This window comes from Mesoplodon mirus (genome assembly GCF_964341445.2).
Source record: "Mesoplodon mirus genome assembly, chromosome: 3".
Taxonomy (NCBI): domain Eukaryota; kingdom Metazoa; phylum Chordata; class Mammalia; order Artiodactyla; family Ziphiidae; genus Mesoplodon; species Mesoplodon mirus.
In genome coordinates, this window is record NC_138978.1 from 18,272,755 (window position 1) to 18,295,819 (window position 23,065).

Consider the following 23,065-nt stretch of genomic DNA (forward strand, 5'->3'; position numbering starts at 1 on the left):
CAGTGCAGGAGGGTTCCTTTTTCTCCACACCCTCTCCAGCATTTATTGTTTCTAGATTTTTTGATGATGGTCATTCTAACTTTTATTATTTAAATCTCTTTTAGTACAGTGTACTGTTACTTGCAGCCCAAAGTACCCTGACTGGTAGGGGTAAGTTCCAGGATTGTCTTCATTTTACAGATGAGGAAATTGAACAAATAAAGTAAGTCACAGACTCAGCAAGCACCGCCATTAATTGAGCACCTACTGTGGGCCAAACACTATGCTATGTGCTTTAACTATATTATCTCATTTGATTCTTGTAATCACTCAGCAGGTGGGTATTACTAGCCCTATTCTACAGATGAAGACACTGATGCATAGGGAAGTTAAATAAACTGCCTAAGGCCACATGTAACTGGAAAGTGGCAGGGGTAGGACTTGAACCCAGATCTAAGCCCAAATCCCATGGAATGTCTCCTGTGCTAAGGAAGTCAGTATTTATCCATCCCTTCTTTTCACAGACCTTTACCGTGGGTATGTGTTACACCAAGCTGTGTGCCAGGCACTGGGTACTCAGAGATGAACGAGGCAGCTCCTGCCCTCTAGGGAAGAGTTACAGTGCAGCATGGTGGCTGTGGTGACAGGTCACTGGACAGACAGGTGGAGAAGCTTTCTGTCTGGGGGGGTGAGGAGGGTCTGGGAAGGCTTCCTGGAAGTGACCCCCAAGGAGATGAAAATGCCAGTGGGAGGGACAAAGAAAAAAAAGCAAAACAAACAAAACCCCAGCTAAGACCCAAGGCATGGGGAAGTTTACTCATGAGGACCATGGCTGGGGTTGGGGGCCACGGTTCTTGAAAACACTGCAGATGCAAAACCTTCTTGCCATGTCCTGCCCCCAACCCATCACTCCCTGACTCAGGAATGATACCTCTGTCCTCCCAGGACCCCTCCCCACCTAGACCTTTGGGGCCAAACTTAGCTCCTCCCTCTGCCCCATCCACAGCACCCAAGCTGTCCCCAAGTCAACTGCATTCTCCCTGAGAAAAACTGCGTGTGTCCCTCCATCTCACCTGTGTCCCTCCATCTCTGGGTCACTGTCCTGGTTTCTCCAAACAACTCCCTCCTCCGGTCTCCAAACTCTCTCCCCGCAAAATCCTTGAAGGGTTTGAAGGCCACGTCCAAGCTCTTAGCCACTCTACTATTCCGACTCCATATACTGAATATCACTGAACCTGATATGCATCGTGGCACTTAGCCCACTTGTCCACTGTTAAAATCACTCATTTGGGTGCCCCCCCCACCAGATTGTAAACCTCAGGAGGGCAGAAGCCAGGCCTTGCTTTTCCTTGTTTTCTCCACAGGGCCTTGTACTACACTCAGCACATAGTAGATGCTCACTGAATGTAGATATCTTATCCCCCTATTAGGGTGTGTCCTACTTGAGGGCAGGGATAGTGTCGGCCTTGTTTGTCTTTTTTTTTTTTTTTATGTTGGGGGTAGGAGTTTATTAATTAATTAATTTATTTTTGCTGTGTTGGGTCTTTGTTTCTGTGCGAGGGCTTTCTCTAATTGTGGCAAGCGGGGGCCACTCTTCAGCGCGGTGCGCGGGCCTCTCACTATCGTGGCCTCTCTTGTTGCGGAACACAGGCTCCAGACGCGCAGGCTCTGTAGTTGTGGCTCACGGGCCTAGTTGCTCCACGGCATGTGGGATCTTCCACGAGCAGGGCTCGAACCCGTGTCCCCTGCATTAGCAGGCAGATTCTCAACCACTGTGCCACCAGGGAAGCCCCAGCCTTGTTTGTCTTACTCATGTCCACTTTCCATGTACTTCAAACGGTGCCTAGTGAAATGCTTGTAGGTGCTCCTTAAATGCTTGATGAAGGTATAAATAAGTGGGTACTGAATGAGGGATGCCCTAGCCCCCTACCACGCTGTGAGCTCCTTGAAGGCAAGGACAACGGCTTTCTCCTCTTTGTAGTGTCCAGTAACACCTGGCAGGCTGCTTGGCTGCCAAGAATCATCTCCCTGAAGAAGCATGACCATCCCTCTGTGAGATAAAAGCACTCACCTTTGCTCAGGTTCTGGAAAGAGCTGGGACAGGGAGACACCACAGAGGGCGGCATAGGCAAAACGGTTGGTCTCGGTCAGCTCCCGGCCTGTGGGCAGATGCGGCTCCCCTTCCACATCTGGCTCGGCCGCCTGGGGCAGCCTCCGGCTCGACCTGTCCCCTGTGGCCATTTCCAGCCCTGCAGGGAGAAATCCCAGTGAAAAATGCTTTCAGCAGGTAGGCAAAGCTTCCTTAAACGGGAGACAAAAACTACCACATCATAAAAGAAAAGGTGGATAAATTAGCCCTCATTCAAATTAAAAACTTCTATTCATCATCTTTTTTTTTTTTTTTTTTTTTTGCGGTACGCGGGCCTCTCACTGTTGTGGCCTCTCCCGTTGCGGAGCACAGGCTCCGGACGCGCAGGCTCAGCGGCCATGGCTCACGGGCCCAGCCGCTCCGTGGCATGTGGGATCTTCCCGCACCGGGGCACGAACCCGTGTCCCCTACATCGGCAGGCGGACTCTCAACCACTGTGCCACCAGGGAAGCCCTATTCATCATCTTTAAGACACTGGGGCTGGGGGAGATATTTTCAATGTGTATATCACAAAGGATTTGTATCCATAGTGTAAAAACAACTCCTACCAGTTACTAAGAAAAAGAAACAAGGCAAATTTAAGATGGGCAAAAGACTTGAATAGGTACTTCACAAAAGATATCCAATGGCCAATAAGCACACGCAGAGGTGTTCAACATCACTGGGCATCAGAGAAACAGAAATTAAAACCCCAATGAGACACGGCTACTCACCCATCAGAATGGCTAAAATTAAAAGACTGACAATACCAAGTGCTGACGAAGATAAGGGACAAATAGAACTTCCATACACTGCTGGTGGGAGTATAAATTAGCCATCTGAGACGTGGAAGTTAAAACTCCAATGGGATACTACCATTCACCTATCAGAAAGGTTAAAATTAAGAAGACCTACAATACGAAGAGAATAAGGAGCAAATAGAACTTCCATACACTGCTGGTGGGAGTGTAAACTGGTACAACCATGTGAGAAATGGTTTGACTTTATCCACTAAACTTAAACATGTGTCTTCCCTGCACCCCAGCAACTCCACTCCTGAGAAATGAAGGTTTATGTCTCCCAAAAGACATGAATGCTCATAGGAGCTTCACTCATAATAGTCCCAAAGGAAACAACCCACACGTTCACCCACAGCAGAATGGACAACCTATGCAGATTTATACCATGGAATATTACACAGCAATGAAGAGAATGAAGTTTGGCTCACCACAACATGAGTGAATCTCAGTGGTAAGCAGATGGTCATTCACCAGAGAATATATACTGTAGGATTACGTTTATATGAACTTGAAGAATAGGTCAAACCAATCTATAGTGAGAAGTGTCAGAAGAGAGGTTGCCAGTGGGAGGGAATATTGGCTTAGAAGGGGGACAGCAAGGCTTCTGGGTGATGGAAATGTTCTATATCTTGACCCAGGTGGTGATTACATGGGCATAAATATATTTTAAAAATTCACTGAGCTGTACACTTACGCTTTGTGTACTCTATGTATGTTATACTTCAGTGAAAGGAAGGAAGGGAGGGAGCAAGGTCTCCTTCCCCTTCCTCTGTCCCTCCCTTTATTCTCTTTCCTTCCCAGGGGCAGAAGGGGAATAAGGGAAGGGATGGGTGGGGAGGATTGGGGAAGGGACAAACCAAGCCAAGTCAGGCATCCAAGGGCCCTGGGAGCGGGTCCTGGGAAGGGTACCAGCCGTGACCACAGGGCACTGTGGATATGAATGCAGGCTCAGGACCAGACAGACAGGGTGTGGATCTAAGTGCCTCCAACTCATAGATGTGGGACCTTGGGCAACTCAACCTCTCTGCACTGAGATTCTTTTGCCTAAAAATGGACTATAACAGTACGTGTCTGGAAGAGCTGTGTAAGCAATAAATGACATGGCCATGAAGAAATAAATGCATAAAAAGAATCAACAAACAAACAAATAAGATGCTCAGCACAGTGCCTGGCACACAGCAAAGGTGTATAAATAATAGTAAGAGGCAACATTATTGAGCCACTGCTGGATGCCAGGCCCTGGGGCTACAGTTTTTAACATCCACGGTCCCAGCCAACTCTACGAGCCAGGTACTATTGATACCATAGCATCCAGTTTTCAAATCAGGGAGGGAGCAGGCTCAGAGAAGAACTGGGCCCGGGTCACATGCCAGTAAATGGCAGACCAGAGCCCAAAGCCAGAGCTCTTGGCCACCATCTCCATTTCGAACATTCGTCTTATCGCCAAGAGATTTCTAGTCTAATACCCATACTCCACACTGACTTTGGCCCACAAATTTGTTCTCATCCAGCTGAGCAATAAAATCTTTTGTTCTCAAAGTATCACCTCCATGGAGGGATTATTTAAAAATCTGTCCCCAACTAATATTGCATCAGGTTTTCAAAATAACTCTGAGATAGTTAAAAGCCACAAACCAACATCTGGACAGCACATAACAGTTCACAGAGCACTTTAAATCCATTTAATTCTTACAACTACCATGTAAGGTTAAGTAGGACGTGAGGCGTTATGATTCTCTCCTTTAACTGTAAGCTTCCGAGAGGCCAAGCGATTTCCCCACAGTTACACAGTAAGTATATGATGAAAGTCAAAGCAGACTTTGGTTCTAAACCCCATGTTCTCTCCTCTACACCCACACAGGGATTCTCCTTCCCTTGTTTCAGATGGAGAAATTGAGGCCCAGAGAGGTTAAGACCATGCCCAATGTCACCCAGCAAGACTGGCCTCCAATGGTTGCTCCAGGAACCCAAGTTTGAGATCTGTTTGTAGCAGATTTCCCTGGCTCAGATAATCAGCGCAGACCATGTCGATGGACAAAGAGGACAGCAACAAGCCAAGAACTAAGGACATCACAGGGGGCAGCGCCTGGCCTTGATGTCAGCAGGCTTAGCAATTTCTACTACCTTTAAACAACTTCATGTGCCGCTTGGCAGCTGGGGTAACTGTCCCTATTACCCAGAAGAACCCAAGATGGTATTTTATTGGGCTGGTGTTTGGGGAGCCCCATGTTAGTTCTCAGCTCAAGAAGAAACAGCCTTCTAATCAGAGAAGCATGAGCTAGCCTGTCTCTAACCACAGGGGAGAGGGGGTTGTGCTGAGTGCACGAAGAGCTCAGCTTAGGCCAAATTCATTCATTCATTCATTCAACAAAATACTCTCCTGATGCCCTATAATCCACTCTCTACACAGCAGCCTGAGTGGCCTTGCTGTCCTATATACCAGTCATGTCACTCACTTGCTTAAAGGCCTCCAAAGGCCTCCCATCACCCCAGGATGAATACCCATCCTTTCATGATAGTCTACAGAGTCCTGATCTGGCCCCTGCCTGCCTCTAAACTCCAGCTCATGCCCCCAACACCCGCCTTGTTCACGACACTATAGCCACGCTGGCTGTCTTTCTGCTCCTCAAATACGCAAGCTGGTCCTCCCTCTGGGCCTATGCACCTGCCATTCCCCCCAGCCTGGGACACTTTACATTTGACCTTCACATCATTCTGGCCTTAGCCTGAATGTCACCTCCTCTGAGAGGCCTTCCCTGATTCCCCAGGCCACGCTACTCTGCCTCTCTATCCTAGCACCCTGTTCTATTTCTATAAGAGTTACTCCTGTCTTAAATAATATATATATATATATATTTTTTTTTTTATTTAATTTTTTAAATTTTTTTGCAGTACACGGGCCTCTCACTGTTGTGGCCTCTCCCATTGCGGAGCACAGGCTCCGGACATGCAGGCTCAGTGGCCGTGGCTCACGGGCCCAGCCGCTCCGCGGCATGTGGGATCTTCCCGGACCGGGGCGTGAACCCGTGTCCCCTGCATCGGCAGGCGGACTCTCAACCACCACACCACCAGGGAAGCCCTTAAATAATATATTTTAAAATTATATTGTTTACTTGTGTAAACAAGTAGAACATAAACTTCTCGAGGCAGCTCCTGGTTGTTTTTTCACTGCTGTAACCCTAGCTTTCTGAACAGGCCCTGGAGTATTGCAGGCATTCAATAACTACTTGCTGGATGAATGAAGAGGGCCTTGAGGCAAATCAGGGGGCAAAACTGACAAATTCCCTGCTCTCAAGGGGCTTACCTTCTGGTGGGAGACAGGCAATAATACACTAATACATCATGATCGTAATCATTTAAGTACTTGCCCACGATCACATAGCTATTAAGTGGAACTCAGACTCGCACTCAGAGGATCTGGATGTAACAGTCACTAAATAAGTAAGTAAATAAATAAACATGTAAACCTTCAGTTGGGCAGTGAACAGTTAGGGAGAGGGGGATATGCAGCGATCAGGACGGCGGGGGGTGACAACAGTATCGGATGGAAGGTGCCATTCCAGCAGAGGCCCTGCAGGAAGAAAGGGGGACAGCCCTGCAGATGGATGGGACAGGGTATTCCCGTAGAAGAAACAGGACAGTGGTAGAGCTAGATGGACAAGTAAACAGACGATGATAACCCAGCGGGATAAATGCTGTGCTGGAGAAAACAGATAGAGGTATACAAAGAGGGGAACCCAGAACTGGCTTCCCAGAGAAGGTGACATCAGACAGGGGTGGAGTCAGTGGGAAGAGAATGTTCTCGGCAGAGGGGATAGCATCTGTCAAGTCTCGGAGGGAGAAGAGAGAGGATGCTTTTGAAGACCCAAAAGGATGCTCAGCGTAGCCAGGGCTTGGACAATGGGTGGGTGTAGAGGTTGGGAGGGAAGAAATGAGGTTGGAGGGGAAGCTGCCAGGGGCTACACCCTGCAGGACCAAGTCCTCCCAGCTAAGGAGTCCGACTTAACCTCAAAGGCAATGGCCATGCGGGGAGCTAAGTGGGGGTACACGGGACCCGTTGGTATGACTTCTGCAACTGCCTGTGAATCTATAATTATTTAAAAAGGAAAGGTGGGATGTCACTAGAGAATATGAAAACCTTAAGTTCTAAGTAAACCCAAAATAGATATTCGCCTCCACTCAAATCAATCAGTTAATTTAATAAACATCTACCAGGGAATTCCCTGGCGTTCCAGTGGTTAGGACTCCACGCTTCCACTACTTCCAGGGCACAGGTTCGATCCCTGGTCGGGGAACTAAGATCCCACATGCCACACAGCACAGCTAAAAAACCCCATAAAAACCAATACATAAATAAAGAAACAAATATGTACCAGATACGTACAATAAATATGTACCAGGTGCTGTCTTACATGCTGGGGACACAGCGGTGACTAAGACAAACAGACAACCACCTTCCACCATAGAGATACGTTCTAGTCGGGGAGACAGACAACATGTAAACTCACGACATTTAAATTAAGATCATTTAAAATAATGACAAGGGTTCTGAAGAGAAAGAAACCTTAAATAATACTTACCCAGATTTCAAGAAACAACCGTGGGCTTCCCCTCTAAGTCTGAAAACAGGCTGTCCAGCTTCTTGAAGGTTCTTTGGAGAAATATGCAAATTTCCCTGGAGGAGCAAACCAGAAAAACAAGCCCATGGGTCCACAGGGTGTGGGATCTGGAGTAGGCCTGTGGGAAAGAGGGATCGGTGAGCCCGGGGCTCAGGGCTAACCCCACTACCACCACTACCACTCTTCTGGGCCTTTGCCCCCACAGGTTTGCAGGCAGCTACCATTCACTGGGCACAGCCCTGGCGCTGTGCATGGATTGTCGGTTCTAAGTCCTTGTACCCTGAGCCGTGGGCGCTGCACTGGCTCCTTGGTTAGCCTGGCAGTAGAGGGCAGGCACCGGATCTACTTCATATCAGTATTCTGGTGCCCAACCTCTTACCTGCCACAGGGTGAGTGCTCAGAAATTGCCTGTGACAAGAACGAATGAACTAGCGTTCAGGCTTAAGAAAGAGCTAGATTTTCCTGGTTATTCCCTCCAGAAAGCCACTACTATTCTTACCCTCCCGTCAAGCATCAGATGAGGAAGGGAGAATGCAACAAGGGCCAAGCATCTGGAATTACCCAGGGATGTCCCAGAGCCCAGCAGGAGAAGAGAGAAGATGCTTCTGAAGAGCCAGAGAGATGCTCAGGGACTACCTCAAACTTCAAAATAACCTGAGCTTTATCCTAATGGGCCATTTGCCATGTTCAAGGAACCAGAACATTTTCTGCCTCTCAAGCTTCCGTAGGGTTTTTAATCAATTAGCAGTGATAACACCCTTCCCCTGGATGTTACCTTCTTATGACGCACGAGAATGTATATATACTATGCCTACAAACCAGGAGATTCAAGCCACAAGTCCACCCATATTAAAAAGACACAGAGAAGAAAAATGTCGAGAAGAATAGCCTCTATGGTGATCTCTGAAAGGTGAGATACCAGAGACTTTTCTGGATTTCCCCAATATTCTGTCACAGATATGTATTGCTTTTCAACTCTGAAGACAGTTATTTTGTTTATATCTCCATCTGTACAGAGGGGACTGCTGGACTTACACTGGGATGGTGACAGTGACTGTCTCTAAGCCGAGGGGGTGGAGCGGTGGTTGTCCAATTCTGGATGATTTTTAATTTTTTCTTTATATGTTCAAGTTTTATGAATTTTCAATAATGACTGTGTATTGATTACAAGATCGGAACAAATAGATATGATTTTAAATTATAATATGGTGTACTGATGCCGGTTCATACTGGCATCTCTTCCCAGCTCTGTGTTCAGTGATGCTGGGAGCCTGAAATGGGCCACAGAGGGAGTATTTCCACCACAGAAATGGAAAGTGCTACAAACGAAGGGATTCTATTTTCCAGGGAGGTGGTTAACAGTACACCACTGGATATACGGTACGATTCCAGTTATGTTTTATTTTATTTTTTATTTTTGGCTGTGTTGGGTCTTCATTGCTGCGCGCGGGCTTTCTCTAGTTGCGGCGAGTGGGGGCTACTCTTTGTTGTGGTGCGTGGGCTTCTCTTTGCGGTGGCTTCTCTTGTTGCAGAGCATGGGCTCTAGGCCCATGGGCTTCAGTATTGTGGCGCGCGGGCTCAGTAGTTGTGGCTCGCGGGCTCTAGAGCGCAGGCTCAGTAGCTGTGGCACACGGGCCTAGTTGCTCCGCGGCGTGTGGGATCTTCCCGGACCAGGGCTCCAACCCGTGTCCCCTGCACTGGCAGGCGGATTCTTAACCACTGCGCCACCAGGGAAGCCCTCCAGTTATGTTTTTAAAAAATGTTTCACAGAGCAAAAAGATCACAAGGCAGTACATCAAAATGTTAATCATCCTTGTCTCTTGGTGGTGGGGCTGTGGGCCTAGAAGTAATCGATTTTTATTCTTTCTATTTTTCTGAATTTTTAACATTTTCTGTCGTGAGCTTATTAGAGCCTTTATAATAAAAACATTTTTTTAGAAGAATTAAAAACAGTTGTGTTCTTGATCCCTAGGAGGGGAGTGCTTAGTCTCAGAAAGCCCTGGCCCCATGTGGCCCAGCCAAGCCAGTGGGGCTGAGGTCACAGTTAAGTTCCATTCCTCTGACCAACAGGTCTTGTCATCAACAAGATGGACAAGGGCAATTCTCAGCCATCCGTGACGGTGGGATGGAGGAGTCCAGGGTTCCAACGCCATGGACTGTCCAGGCGGAAGGGGTGGGCCCCAAACTCTCCCAGCTGAGGGAGTGTGGTGGCAGCCGTGTGTGGGGTGCCACCTAAACTGTGTATGCTGGTCCTCAGGGGCCTCCACCCCTTGCTCTGGTTAGGGATCAGGATCCAGTCTGAAGCTGAACTGATATTCTCAAATATGTCTGAGAAGCTGGACTGATTCTGAGAGAGTGAGCTGGGTTCCTGTGGTGAGAAAAAGACCCCGCTGGTCAGGGCTAGCAGTGTCTTTGTGTGCCTGGGGCCACCTCACGTGCACAGGGCCAGTCCAGCAGCACCCTGGGCTCAGGACATCCCTAATGGATGGAGTAAGTCCCAACTCCCTGGGGTCTCCTGGGGGTCTTGTCTCTGCCGAGGTGCCGTGAAGACACGAAGGAACCCTGAGAAAGGTCCACACCTGACCCAGGAGAGCCCCAACTCTCAGGGAAACAACATGTACATGGTGAGGACCCCAGGGAGGACACTGGTCGACGGCTAGGCTGCAAGGCCCAGAAGTGGGACGGAAGCGGTTAGTCTGGAGTGGGACCACGTTTTGATGCACCACAATCATGATTTTTCTCTCACCAGTCACGTTATCTGTCACCAAAGAAAACACGGACTGGGTTATTTCTGTCAGTAGTGGAGGTAGACGGTCATTCCCAAACATCTGACCTGGGTTCTGCAGGCACCCACAGGAGATGCTCAACCCACATTTGTTGACGGACACCATAAACGATGCAGTGGGATTTCTTCTTGGAACAAGAAAAAATTCCAAAGTCAGCACCAAGGAGAAAATCAAATGTGGTCAGTATCGTCCTTGAAAATCCTTTAAATCATCCTTAAAACTCCGGGACCTGGGTCTTTAGAAGATCTCATGCAAGAATGAACTTCTTGGGCTTCTCTGGTGGCGCAGTGGTTGGGGGTCCGCCTCCTGATGCAGTGGACACGGGTTCGTGCCCCGGTCCGGGAAGATCTCACATGCCGCAGAGCGGCTGGGCCCGTGAGCCGTGGCCGCTGAGCCTGCGCGTCTGGAGCCTGTGCTCCGCAACGGGAGAGGCCACAACAGTGAGAGGCCCGCGTACAGCAAAAAAAAAAAAAAAAAAAAAAGAATGAGCTTCTTTTGTTTTTCTTACACGTGAGTCAGCTGTGGCTTTTTTTTTTTTTTAACTTGGAGCAGTCAGTAAAGGCCAAGGTCAAATTTGATGTGTGTGTGTGTGTGTGTGTGTGTGTGTGTGTGTGTGTGTGTTGGAGAGGGGAGGGGAGCCCAGTGGGGGTCAGGGGTGATGTTCTTTTTCTCTCTCTCTTTCTCTTTTTCTGAGTTAACTGGCCACAGCTGCATTTTTTAATGAGTCTGCAGTACAGTAAGATAATCATTACCAGAGAGAGAGCTACAGTGTCACAGGAAGGCTGAGGACTAATTATTCTGGAGCCAAGGAGAAGGAAAAGCATCTGGCTGAAGAAATCCTTTATAACAAATACAGCTACAGCACTGTTCTTAAGCCAGAAACTCTGAAGATTGTAGTCCAAAGTTAAAACACACACACACACACACACACACACACACGCAGCAAGACAGTCTTGACATGGTCCTAGAAGTGGAGATTCGACGCAGGCCCAATTTACTCCCCACTCTCAGCATTTTAGGAGACAAACCCATGCGTTCTATACCTCTATCTGGAAGTTAAACTGGAGGTCGGTGGTAACTGCAGCATCTCAGGAGGTCTCCATGGCAAAAGCTCCAACATAGAAGACCCCAGAGGATGGTTTTGGACAATCCCACTACAGACCAGAAGAAAAAAAAGGGACGTTGGCATGGAGGGCAAGTTCCCATCCCAACCTCACTTCGGCAGCCTGGAGGAAGGGCGGGGTGCTGGCGCAGGGAGGGTAACAGCGTGCTATCGGGGTGGACACCCAGGCTGCAGGATGTTTTGTCCACATTTATCATCGCACCCTTCCTCCCTGACTCCCATCCTCGTACAAGCTGCCATCATCTCTCTGGCAGGAGCCTCCTCACCAGTCTCCCGCCTCTTTCTGCCCTCACCCCTCACTATCCACCCCACAGCATCCAGAAAGTTCCACCTCAAACTAGAATCAGATCATGTGCCTTCCCTGCTCCAAACCTTCAGTGACTCCCTTCTCACCCACAGTCATCATCAAGGCACCCGGGCCATAGGTAGCGCACCTGTCTCCTCCCCTCCACTCATTCTGCTCCAGACACACCATCCTCCATGCTGCTCCTGGGCCCCACCGTGCATGCTCCCACCTCAAGGTCTTTGCACTGGCTGTTCCCTCTGCCGGAAGTGCTCTTCCCCCGATAACCACATGGCCAACTCCCTTATCTCCTTCCAGTCTTTGCTCAAATCTCACAGCTCAGGGAAGCCACACTGCCCCCAGCCTCTCATTCCAATCGCTTTTAACTGGCTGCTCTGCTTGGTCCAGAGCACGCATCATTGTCTGACACACTATATCCTTTCCTTGTTTAGGTGTATTGCTTATTGTTTCTCTCTCCCTCTGCCCACGTGGAAGCATAGCAGGCACTCATAAACATTTGCTGAATGAAGGGTGGTTTCCACTAGGGATAATTAAAAACAATTCAAGAGGGAAGTCTTCCTGGGAAGGAAGGGGGAGAAATGGCAAAACCTCTAATGGTTCATTGGACCTACTGGTTTTCAAACTGCTCCACAGGGCCCCGGGGACCTCTCTTACTCTGACGGACAAGAGGAGACACAGTGGGGAGCCATCCATGCCCACCTCCAAATTTCAACAGTGAATGCCCCAGCAATGCCACTTCTGGCTAAACACCCAAAAGCACTGAAAGCAGGGTCTCAAAAAGATATTTGTATACCCATATTCATAGCGGCATTATTCATAATAGCTAAAAGGTGGAGGCAACCCAAGTGTCCATCCATGGATGGCTGGATAAACAAAATGTGATATATATACAATGGAACGTTATTCAGCCTTAAAAAAGGAAGGAAATTCTAACACATGCAACATGGCTGAACCTGGAGGACATGATGCTAAGTGAAATCAACCAGTCCCGGAAAGACAAACACTGTAGGACTCCACTTATCTGAGGTACTCAGTAAGCAACATCATAGAGACAGAAAGTAAAGTGGGGGCTGCCAGGGGCTGGGGGAGGGGGAATGGGGAGTTGTTGTTTAGTGGGTACAGAATTTCAGATTTGCAGGTTGAAATGGTCTGGAGATCGACTGCAAAACAATGTGATTATACCTAACACTTCCGAACTGCATGCTTCAAAATGGTTAAGATGGCAAATTTTATGTTATGTCTATTTCATCACCATTAAAAAAAGTTTTCATTAAAAAAATCGTACCAGTCAATACTTGGTCAATGTTAGTAAATGCCACCCCTTTCCATGCATCATCTCATTTCCTCCCAATAATCCTGCTAGGTAGGTGCTATTATCTCTGTTTTACAGATGGAGAAAGAGGCCCTGAGAAATGAATGTCAAGGTCACTGGATAAGTGATGTGGGATTTAAACTTGTACCTGGGTCTTAGCCCAAGGGCAGCCATCTTAACTACGATGCTACACTGCTCCTCTTTGGTCTAGTTTATACATTGAGGTGGCCCAAAAGATGTCAAACACAATCTGAAAACCTCCGAATTAGAATCTCAGTAGCTCCATCTGTCCACAGGTTAACACCCTGAACCGACCAGGACACCTGGGGCTTTTCTGCGACAGACGCCTTCCCCCATGTTCTCTGCCTGCCTCTTGTTTATGGAAAAGCGGTAGTCTCCCAGGCCTCCCCTGAGTCTCAAAAGCCTGGCTCAAGAAGTAATGATTGAGGGCTTCCCTGGTGGTGCAATGGTTGAGAGTGCGCCTGTCGATGCAGGGGACACGGGTTCGTGCCCCAGTCCGGGAAGATCCCACATGCCGCGGAGCGGCTGGGCCCGTGAGCCATGGCTGCTGAGCCTGCACGTCCGGAGCCTGTGCTCCGCAACGGGAGAGGCCACAACAGTGAGAGGCCCGCGTACTGCAAAAAAATTAATTAAAAAAAAAAAAAAAAAAGAATTAATGATTGAAAGGATTGTGTAGTGACAAATGTAGCAGTTGTGCCAGGAGAACTGGTAATAATTTAAACAGTAAATCAGCCATAGGGCAGTCACAGAATCTTTTTTTTTTTTTGCAGTACGCGGGTCTTTCACTGCTGTGGCCTCTCCCGTTGCGGAGCACAGGCTCCGGACGCGCAGGCTCAGCGGCCATGGCCCACGGGCCCAGCCGCTCCGCGGCATGTGGGATCTTCCCGGACCGGGGCACGAACCCGTGTCCCCTGCATCGGCAGGCGGACTCTCAACCACTGCGCCACCAGGGAAGCCCCAGTCACAGAATCTTTAGTTCCTCTCTGAAGTACCTAGATAACAGTATCTGATGCACGTTTCCTGAGTTGTTTTACATATGCTAAAACCCCCACCAAATGGAAGAAGTTAACTACTTGATGACCATGAGCATGTAGCCCCCCAGACCCACTGGAGCCTGAGGATTGATAACATTAACACCTGTGACACCCCGTTACCTCACCATCAACCAATCAGAGAATTGTGCACGAGCTGATAACACACCCTGTGACTCCCCTTCCTCATCTTGCCTTCAAAAATCGTTCTCTGTAAATTGATGCAGCCACTATGGAACACAGTATGGAGGTTCCTTAAAAAACTAAAAATAGGACTCTCCGGTGGTCCAGTGGTTAAGACTACACACTCCCACTGTAGGGGGTGTGGCTTTGATCCCTGGTCAGGGAACTAAGATCCCACATGCTGCATGGTGTGGCCAAAAAAAAAAAAAAAAACACCTAAAAACAGAGTAGCCATATGATCCAGCAAACTCATTCATGGGCATATATCTGGAGAAAACTATAATTAAAAAGGACACATGCACTCCAATGTTCATAGCAGCATTATTTACAATAGCCAAGACATAGAAGCAACCTAAATGTCCATCGACAGATGAATGGATAAAGAAGATGTGATATATCTACACATTGGAATACTACTCAGCCATAAAAAATGAAATAATGACATTTGCAGCAACATGGATAGTCTAGAGATTATCATACTAAGTGAAATAAATCAGACAGAGAAAGCCAAATACCACATGGTATCACTTATACATGGAATCTAAAATATGATTAAAATGAACTTATTTACGACACAGAAACAGACTCACAGACATAGAAAGCAAACTTAAGGTTACCAAAGGGGAATGGGCATGGGAGAGGGATAAATTAGGTGTTTGGGATTAGCAGATACAAACTACTATATATAAAATAGATAAACAACAAGGTACTACTATAACAGGGAACTATATTCAATATCCTATAATAAACCATAATGGAAAAAAATATGAAAAAGAATATATATATATATATATATATATAACTGAATCACTTTGCTATACACCAGAAACTAACAACATTGTAAATCAACTATATATCAAAAAAAAAAAAAGTTTCCCTGAAACCCAACGGGAAATTTGGGTTTTTCTGAGCATTGACTTCCCCAGACTCCTTGTCTGGAGCCTTACAATAAATGCTGAGCTTTCCTTCACCACAACCCGGTGTCAGTAGATTGGCTTTACTACGTGTGGGTAAGCGGAGCTGAGCTTGGTTCAGTAACAACCCTACTTTTCAACTTTGTTTTCTTCCACTTCCCTTCCCTTCTTCCAGCCAGCCTTGCCCCAAACTGAACCATCTGCTGCTTCCAGCCCATGCCGGGTTTCTCATCTAGGGCTTCACCTCATGCTGCTTTTTTCTCGATGTGGGTCCTCATGTCCAAATGGTGCCCTTCTTCAAAAGCATCCTGATCCCATTTCAGCCTCACAACAACCTTACAAGGAAGAGACTAATACTGTCCCCATCTTACAGATGAGAAAACTGAGGCTCACAGAGGTGAGGGCCACACAGCTGGCAAATGGCAGGACCAGGTAGGACATACCCTCCACAGGCATGTGTGACTTCAAACCCAAGTTCTTCTCCACTTTAGTAAAGGGTCTCAGGAGCTGCCATGAGGCTTCCTGGATTTGTCCAGCCTGCCACCTCTGAAGCCACTCCCAACCTCCCACCAGGCTTTCTCTGGGCTGCCTCACCTCCTCTCAGGTATAACGGCTGATTGCCCCTGTGCCTGTCTCCCCGACAAGGAGGCTCAGGGTGGGACTGGATGCCACTCAGGACATCTGTGCTTCCCCACCTCCCCAGCCGAGTTCCCTCCTTATTCATCCAGGTCTAAGACAGCAGGTGTCACCACTGCCTACTCCCACCAGACCCTGCGTGACTTTTATCAAATTTGCCACCACCTGACAATGGGTTACAGGTCTATTTGTTTGTGGTCTGTCACCCCCACTAGAGAAAGCTCCTTGAGGGCAGTGGCTTTTGTGGCACATTCTCTGATGGCTCCTAGAACAGTGCCTGACAGAGTAAGTGAAAGGATGAATGAACAAACACCTACCCCCAAAACTAAGAAGTGACTTCAGCGTTTTTGTTTTTTTTTTGATGAAGGACAATATAGTTTTATACAAAGCAAGGTCCCCATATTTACTCAAGAGCTACTCCCAAAGGTAGACTTCATTACTGAGCACCTCTGAGCAAACTCAGACCAGTCCTGGAAGTCATGAGGGTTACAGCTGCAAGGTGTGTGTGTGGAGGGGGGTGGGGTGGGTGGGTGACAGGGTACAGGCTGAAATTAATCCCAGCAATATACAGTGTATAATTCCACCTTGAGCTAAACCTCCCACATACCTGGGGATGTCCTGTGGCCTGAGGAACTTGGAATGCAAGTCTAGGTTGGGCTCAGATCTGATGGATGAGGAGGTGTTAACCTGGGAATAGGGAGATGAAGGAGGAGGAACGGTCTAGAAGAGCACGTGCAAAGGCCCTGAGGCTGGAGGGAGCAGCATGCCTGAGCACAGAGGGCTGCTGATAAAGTGATCAGAGATGCAGCTGGAGGAGGAGGCCAGGTGTAGGTGGGGCCCAGACTGCAGGGCCTTATGGGCCGTGTTAAGGTTTTTGTTCTTTATGCTAAGAAAGTGGGAAGCCACAGAAGGATTTTGAGCAGATGGTGGTACCAAAGATGGGTCTGGCTGCCAAGTGGAGGGCAGCTGAGTGGCAAGTGGATAGTATCCTCTCCCCAGTCCCCTTCTGCCCATTGTAACACATGGCAGCGAGGCCCCTGTTTCATCTGTAGTCCCAGTTTAAAATGTATGGCAATGTTTACAAAACCTTCAGATCATAAAGGACAGAGTGATGATAAACCACCTAATGACATTTTTCAGGTCCCACATGTGTGGGCCCAGGAGCTTGATCCAGCCACTTGTAGCCTCGTGGTACCAGTGCAGGGAGAGATGGTTTCAGGCTCATGAGAAATTCTCCAGGCTCTGACCCTGATGTACCTCCCCATCACCCCAACAAGGCCAACGCTTGTCTTGTTGACCGCTTGTACCTCCAGCATCTAAACAGTGCTCATGCTGGTACATGCTGAGCTATGGCAACCTATGCAGTCAACTGTGCCCATCCAACCACTCCTAGGCCTTGGGCTTAAAAACTGAAAAGGCTCCCAGAGTGGCAGCTCTACACAGGGCTGTTTGTGGCTTTGGCCTCTTTCATCCACATGACAACCTTGGGGACAGGTATTTTACAGATGAGGAAACTGAGGCACAGGCCACTTAGCTTGTTCAAGATGACTCAGGAAGCTGCAAAGTTAGCCACATTTGTCTGATGCAGTACATGTGATGGCAAGGGTTCTAAAAGTTGAAATGTTCTAGCTCTGTGAAAAATGCCAGTGGTAGTTTGATAGGGATTGCATTGAATCTGTAGATTGCTTTGGGTAGTAGAGTCATTTTCACAATGTTGATTCTTCCAATCCAAGAACATGGTATATCTCTCCATCTATTTGTATCATCTTTAATTTCTTTCATCAGTGTCTTATAATTTTCTGCATACAGGTCTTTTGTCTCCTTAGGTAGGTTTATTCCTAGATATTTTATTCTTTTTGTTGCAATGGTAAATGGGAGTGTTTTCTTAATTTCACTTTCAGATTTTTCATCATTAGTGTACAGGAATGCCAGAGATTTCTGTGCATTAATTTTGTATCCTGCTACTCTACCAAACTCACTGATTAGCCCTAGTAGTTTTCTGGTAGCATCTTTAGGATTCTCTATGTATAGTATCATGTCATCTGCAAACAGTGACAGCTTTACTTCTTCTTTTCCGATTTGGATTCTTTTTATTTCTTTTTCTTCTCTGATTGCTGTGGCTAAAACTTCCAAAACTATGTTGAATAAGAGTGGTGAGAGTGGGCAACCTTGTCTTGTTCCTGATCTTAGTGGAAATGGTTTCAGCTTTTCACCATTGAGGACAATGTTGGCTGTGGGTTTGTCATATATGGCCTTTATTATGTTGAGGAAAGTTCCCTCTATGCCTACTTTCTGCAGGGTTTTTATCATAAATCGGTGTTGAATTTTGTCGAAAGCTTTCTCTGCATCTATTGAGATGATCATATGGTTTTTCTTCTTCAATTTGTTAATATGGTGTATCATGTTGATTGATTTGTGTATATTGAAGAATCCTTGCATTCCTGGAATAAACCCCACTTGATCATGGTGTATGATCCTTTTAATGTGCTGTTGGATTCTGTTTGCTAGTATTTTGTTGAGGATTTTTGCATCTATGTTTGTCAGTGATATTGGCCTGTAGTTTTCTTTCTTTGTGACATCTTTGTCTGGTTCTGGTATCAGGGTGATGGTGGCCTCGTAGAATGAGTTTGGGAGTGTTCCTCCCTCTGCTATATTTTGGAAGAGTTTGAGAAGGATAGGTGTTAGCTCTTCTCGAACAAAAAATTTCACAATTTGTATGGAAACACAAAAGACCCCAAATAGCCAAAGCAATCTTGAGAATGAAAAATGGAGCTGGAGGAATCAGGCTCCCTGACTTCAGACTATACTACAAAGCTACAGTAATCAAGACAGTATGGTACTGGCACAAAAACAGAAAGATAGATCAAGGGAACAGGATAGAAAGCCCAGAGATAAACCCACGCACATATGGTCACCTTATCTTTGATAAAGGAGGCAAGAATATACAGTGGAGAAAAGACAGCCTCTTCAATAAGTGGTGCTGGGAAAACTGGACAGGTACATGTAAAAGTATGAGATTAGAACACTCCCTAACACCATACACAAAAATAAGCTCAAAATGGATTAAAGACCTAAATTTAAGGCCAGACACTATAAAACTGGGCAGAAGACCTAAATAGACATTTCTCCAAAGAAGATATACAGATTGTCAACAAACACATGAAAGAATGCTCAACATCATTAATCATTAGAGAAATGCAAATCAAAACTACAAATGAGATATCATCTCACACCGGTCAGAATGGCCATCATCAAAAAATCTAGAACAGGGCTTCCCTGGTGGCGCAGTGGTTGAGAGTCCGCCTGCCGATGCAGGGGACGCGGGTTCGTGCCCTGGTCCGGGAGGATCTCACATGCCGCAGGGCAGCTGGGCCCATGAGCCATGGCCACTGAGTCTGCGCGTCCGGAGCCTGTGCTCCGCAACGGGAGAGGCCACACAGTGAGAGGCCCACGTACCACACACACACACACAAAAATCTAGAAACAATAAATGCTGGAGAGGGTGTGGAGAAAAGGGAACACTCTTGCACTGCTGGTGGGAATGTAAATTGATACAGCCACTATGGAGAACAGTATGAAGTTCTACAAATAGAACTACCATACGACCCAGCAATCCCACTACTGGGCATACACCCTGAGAAAACCATAATTCAAAAAGAGTCATGTACCAAAATGTTCATTGCAGCTTTATTTACAATAGCCAGGAGATGGAAGCAACGTAAGTGTCCATCATCGGATGAATGGATAAAGAAGATGTGGCGCATATATACAATGGAATATTACTCACTCAGCCATAAAAAGAGACGAAATTGAGTTATTTGTAGTGAGGTGGATGGACCTAGAGTCTGTGATACAGAGTGAAGTAAGTCAGAAAGAGAAAAACAAATAGCGTATGCTAACACATATATATGGAATCTAAGAAAAAAAAAAAAGGTCATGAAGAACCTTGGGGTAAGACGGGAATGGAGACGTAGACCTACTAGAGAATGGACTTGAGGATGTGGGGAGGGGGAAGGGTAAGCTGTGACAAAGCGAGAGAGAGGCATAGACATATATACACTACCAAATGTAAAATAGATAGCTAGTGGGAAGTAGCCGCATAGCACCGGGAGATCAGCTCAGTGCTTTGTGACCACCTAGAGGGGTGGGATAGGGAGGGTGGGAGGGAGGGAGATGCAAGAGGGAAGAGATATGGAAACATATGTATATGTATAACTGATTCACTTTGTTATAAAGCAGAAACTAACACACCATTGTAAAGCAATTATACTCCAATAAAGATGTTAAAAAAATAAAAAAATAAAAAGTTGAAATGCTGACAGTGACGTAAGCATTCTATTTCCGGAGAGAGCCGAGCAGGGAGCCTCAAGCTCCTCCCCTTGAACTCAGCCACCCTCCCTCTGCCTCATGTATTTCTTTACTGAGAGCGCTCACAGGTTATCAACAGGGTCACTAGGGTCTCTAAATAAATATGCTCTAAATAAATACTACCTCCTTGCTTATGCCTGATTTGGCAAGGCCTCTGATATGGGCCACACTCTGGACCCTGCTTTACCATTTCTGAAGCATTTTGGCATAGCATGATCAATGCTATGAAGTATTATGACCCCCATTCTATGATAAGAAAACAGGCCCAGAGAGGTAGAATGACATATCCAAGATCACACAGCTAGGTTTCCAGGCTCTGAGATCAGTTTAGGGCTCCCTTTGGCCCACTCTCTACCCACCTAGGCCCTCTCCCCCAAATCCCTGGGCGGTGGGTCGGGGTAGCTCAGGCTGACAGAGCATCTCAAACCAGGCCCGGGGGGGGGGGGGCTGGACAGCTCAGAGGGCTTGAGGCTGTGAGGTTTGATCTCTCTCCGCCCTCTTCTCAGACTTCATGGTAGAGAAGATTCCAAGGGTCCCTCCTCTCGGTTCAGCCCTTCCCCGCCTGCCCCTCAGGCTGAAGGGCCATGTTTTATTCCACCCTCTGGAATGTACCCCCCCACCCCCCCACCCCAGGGCACCACTTGTCTTGTTGACTGCTGTTTCCTCAGTGCGTGACCACCTAGAGGGGTGGGACAGGGAGGGTGGGAGGGAGGGAGACGCAAGATGGAAGAGATATGGGGACATATGTATATGTATAGCTGATTCACTTTGTTATAAAGCAGAAACTAACACACCATTGTAAAGCAATTATACTCCAATAAACACGTTAAAAAACAAACAAACAGTGCACACACTGGCACACAGCAGGTGTTCAATAAATATTTGCTGGACGCCCCCAAAGCTTAGAAGGCTTCATGTTTCTGCCCTGAAATGAACACCGAGTTAGGGGAAAAGAGAACTAACTGCTGACTCCTACTCCATGTTAGGCAGTAGTGTCTAGACCAAGGCCCCCAGTCTAGCCCAGCTGTGGTCCCGACTCCCTGTGCCAGGCCGAGCAGGGCAGAGACGGGGCACTGTGCTGGCCTCCTCTGTGCCAGGCACTGGGTTAGGCTGTGGAGTCGGGGAACCCAGGTTCGTATCGTGGCCTCCTTCCCAGCGGCGCGGTCTTGGGGACATTCCTTCAACTCTCTGAGCCTCAGCTCACCCAGGTGTAAAATCCGCTCCAAAGTTAGTAGCAGTAATTCACCCTCCTCTAACAGTAGGGGTCAGGATGAGGCGACCTGGGCTCCCTGTGACACTGGGGCCGGGGCTTTTCTGCAGAGGTTATTCCCAACCTCCCCCTCCCCCGCCCCCCGGGGAATTCTCAGTTTAGGTGTGTCCTGTGAGCTCAGAGGTCTGGAGGGGCAAGGAGAGGGGGGTGAGGGGCGCTGGAGGGGCCGCGTGAGCCAAGTGGAAGCCCAGTGACCCCGGGTGATCTTGGGCAAGTCCCTTCCCCTCCCTGGCCCGGACCAGCGTCCTCATTTATCAAGGGAGGCAGGGGACGCCTGAGTGCTGTCCCCGGCCTCAGTTTCCCCATCTGCTGCCCAGGCGTGTGGTTCCTACGTGCACTTCCGGCTCGGAAGGAAAACAAGCAACCACACGGAGGCCTTGACTCCGGGGAGGTCGGCGCGGAGGGCAGGGCGGGGCGGGGCGGGGGCAAAGAGTCCACGGGCCGAGCCAGCCGGGACAGGGGCTCCCCGCGCGGATCCGGCGTGGTGGCGGCGGGGAGCGGGCCTCTTACCTGGAGGTGGCGGCGAAGGCGACGGCGAAGGCGGCCCGGCTGCCCCGGCCCCGCCCCTCCTTCCCTTCCTCCCTCCCTCCCCCCGCGCGGGTCCCGACTGGTCCTGCCGCCGCGCCGCCCGCCCCGTGCGCGCCCGGTCCTTCCGGGCTCCGGGCTCCGAAATGCGTGTCCCAAGCCGCTCGCCCCGCCGCCACCCCGTCAGAGGGTGCCGGCTTCAGGAAATGACGGGCCAGCCCGGCGCGAAACTCGGTTTGTGGGTCTGTTCGCCTTCGGGGAAGCCACAGGGCCGTGGGGTTCGGCTCTGCGGAAGCTGCTTGCCAGGGGCTCGGTCGTCAAAAGTAAATCAGGTGCAATCAAAGAACCAGGCACAGAAACAGTCTTCCCACATGTGTATACAGCACTTGGAAGTTTACTGAGTGATGAGATATCCATGCGCTCCCTGAGTTTTCTTGCAGTTTCTTTAACGCCAAGTTTGGTCTGGTCTCAGGGCCTTTGCGTTTGAGGTTGCCGTGCCTAGCCCTGTGGCCCCAGCTCTCTACTCCGGTGTCCACTCAGGGTGGCATCTATGAGTCTTCCCTGACCACCCAGCACGTTTAGCCAGAGAACAAATACTTCCTGAGCACCTACTATGTGCCAGGTACTGTTCTAAGTTCTGGGGAATCCCACTCCAGGCTCCCAGTCCTGTTCTGTGTCAATCGCAGTACTTCTCACTCTGTAGAATTGTTTGGTTTATCTTCCTGTTGGCAGTTTATTGCCTGCCATCCCCACTAGAATTTAAAAGCCTGGAGAGTCCTCTGCTGTGTGCCCAGCCCCAGGGACTGTGCCTGGCACTTGATAGGTGCTCAGAATCATATAATGAATGCATGAATGGATCTCATTCCTCTAGCAATCCTGTGAATCTCATCACACCTGTTCTACATGAAAGGAAACCGAGGCTCAGGTCGAGGCTGTGCAGAAGCCACAGAACTAATGATGAGTGCCAGAGCTGGAGTGTGAATCATTGTGGCTACAGGTTGTTACTCTTTCTCCAGGTGAAGACAGCCCAGTACCGTAAACAGAAAAGGTACTGGCCAGGGTCAGA

General features: G+C 48.2%; 1 protein-coding gene across 20 annotated transcripts in view; it reads right to left on the reverse strand.

Moving 5' to 3' along the window:
* Positions 1-22,041, reverse strand: part of TMCO4 (transmembrane and coiled-coil domains 4) — a 98,728-nt gene extending 76,687 nt beyond the window's left edge. For 14 of the 20 annotated variants that reach the window (XR_014293486.1, XM_082614816.1, XM_082614822.1 and 11 more), the window contains exons 1-4: positions 21,985-22,030; positions 11,356-11,466; positions 7,488-7,644; positions 2,051-2,228 (exon numbers count right to left, since the gene is read on the reverse strand). Coding sequence is in view for 19 of the 20 variants with exons in the window: in XM_082614816.1 (XP_082470942.1) it covers positions 2,051-2,220 (170 nt within the window). In the remaining variant the exon portion in view is untranslated. Of the gene's footprint in view, positions 1-2,050; positions 2,229-7,487; positions 7,645-11,355; positions 11,467-21,984 lie in introns of those variants that run through there. The other 6 variants (XM_082614826.1, XM_082614829.1, XM_082614828.1 and 3 more) reach the window with 6 other exon arrangements.
* Positions 22,042-23,065: the final 1,024 nt, after the last annotated feature.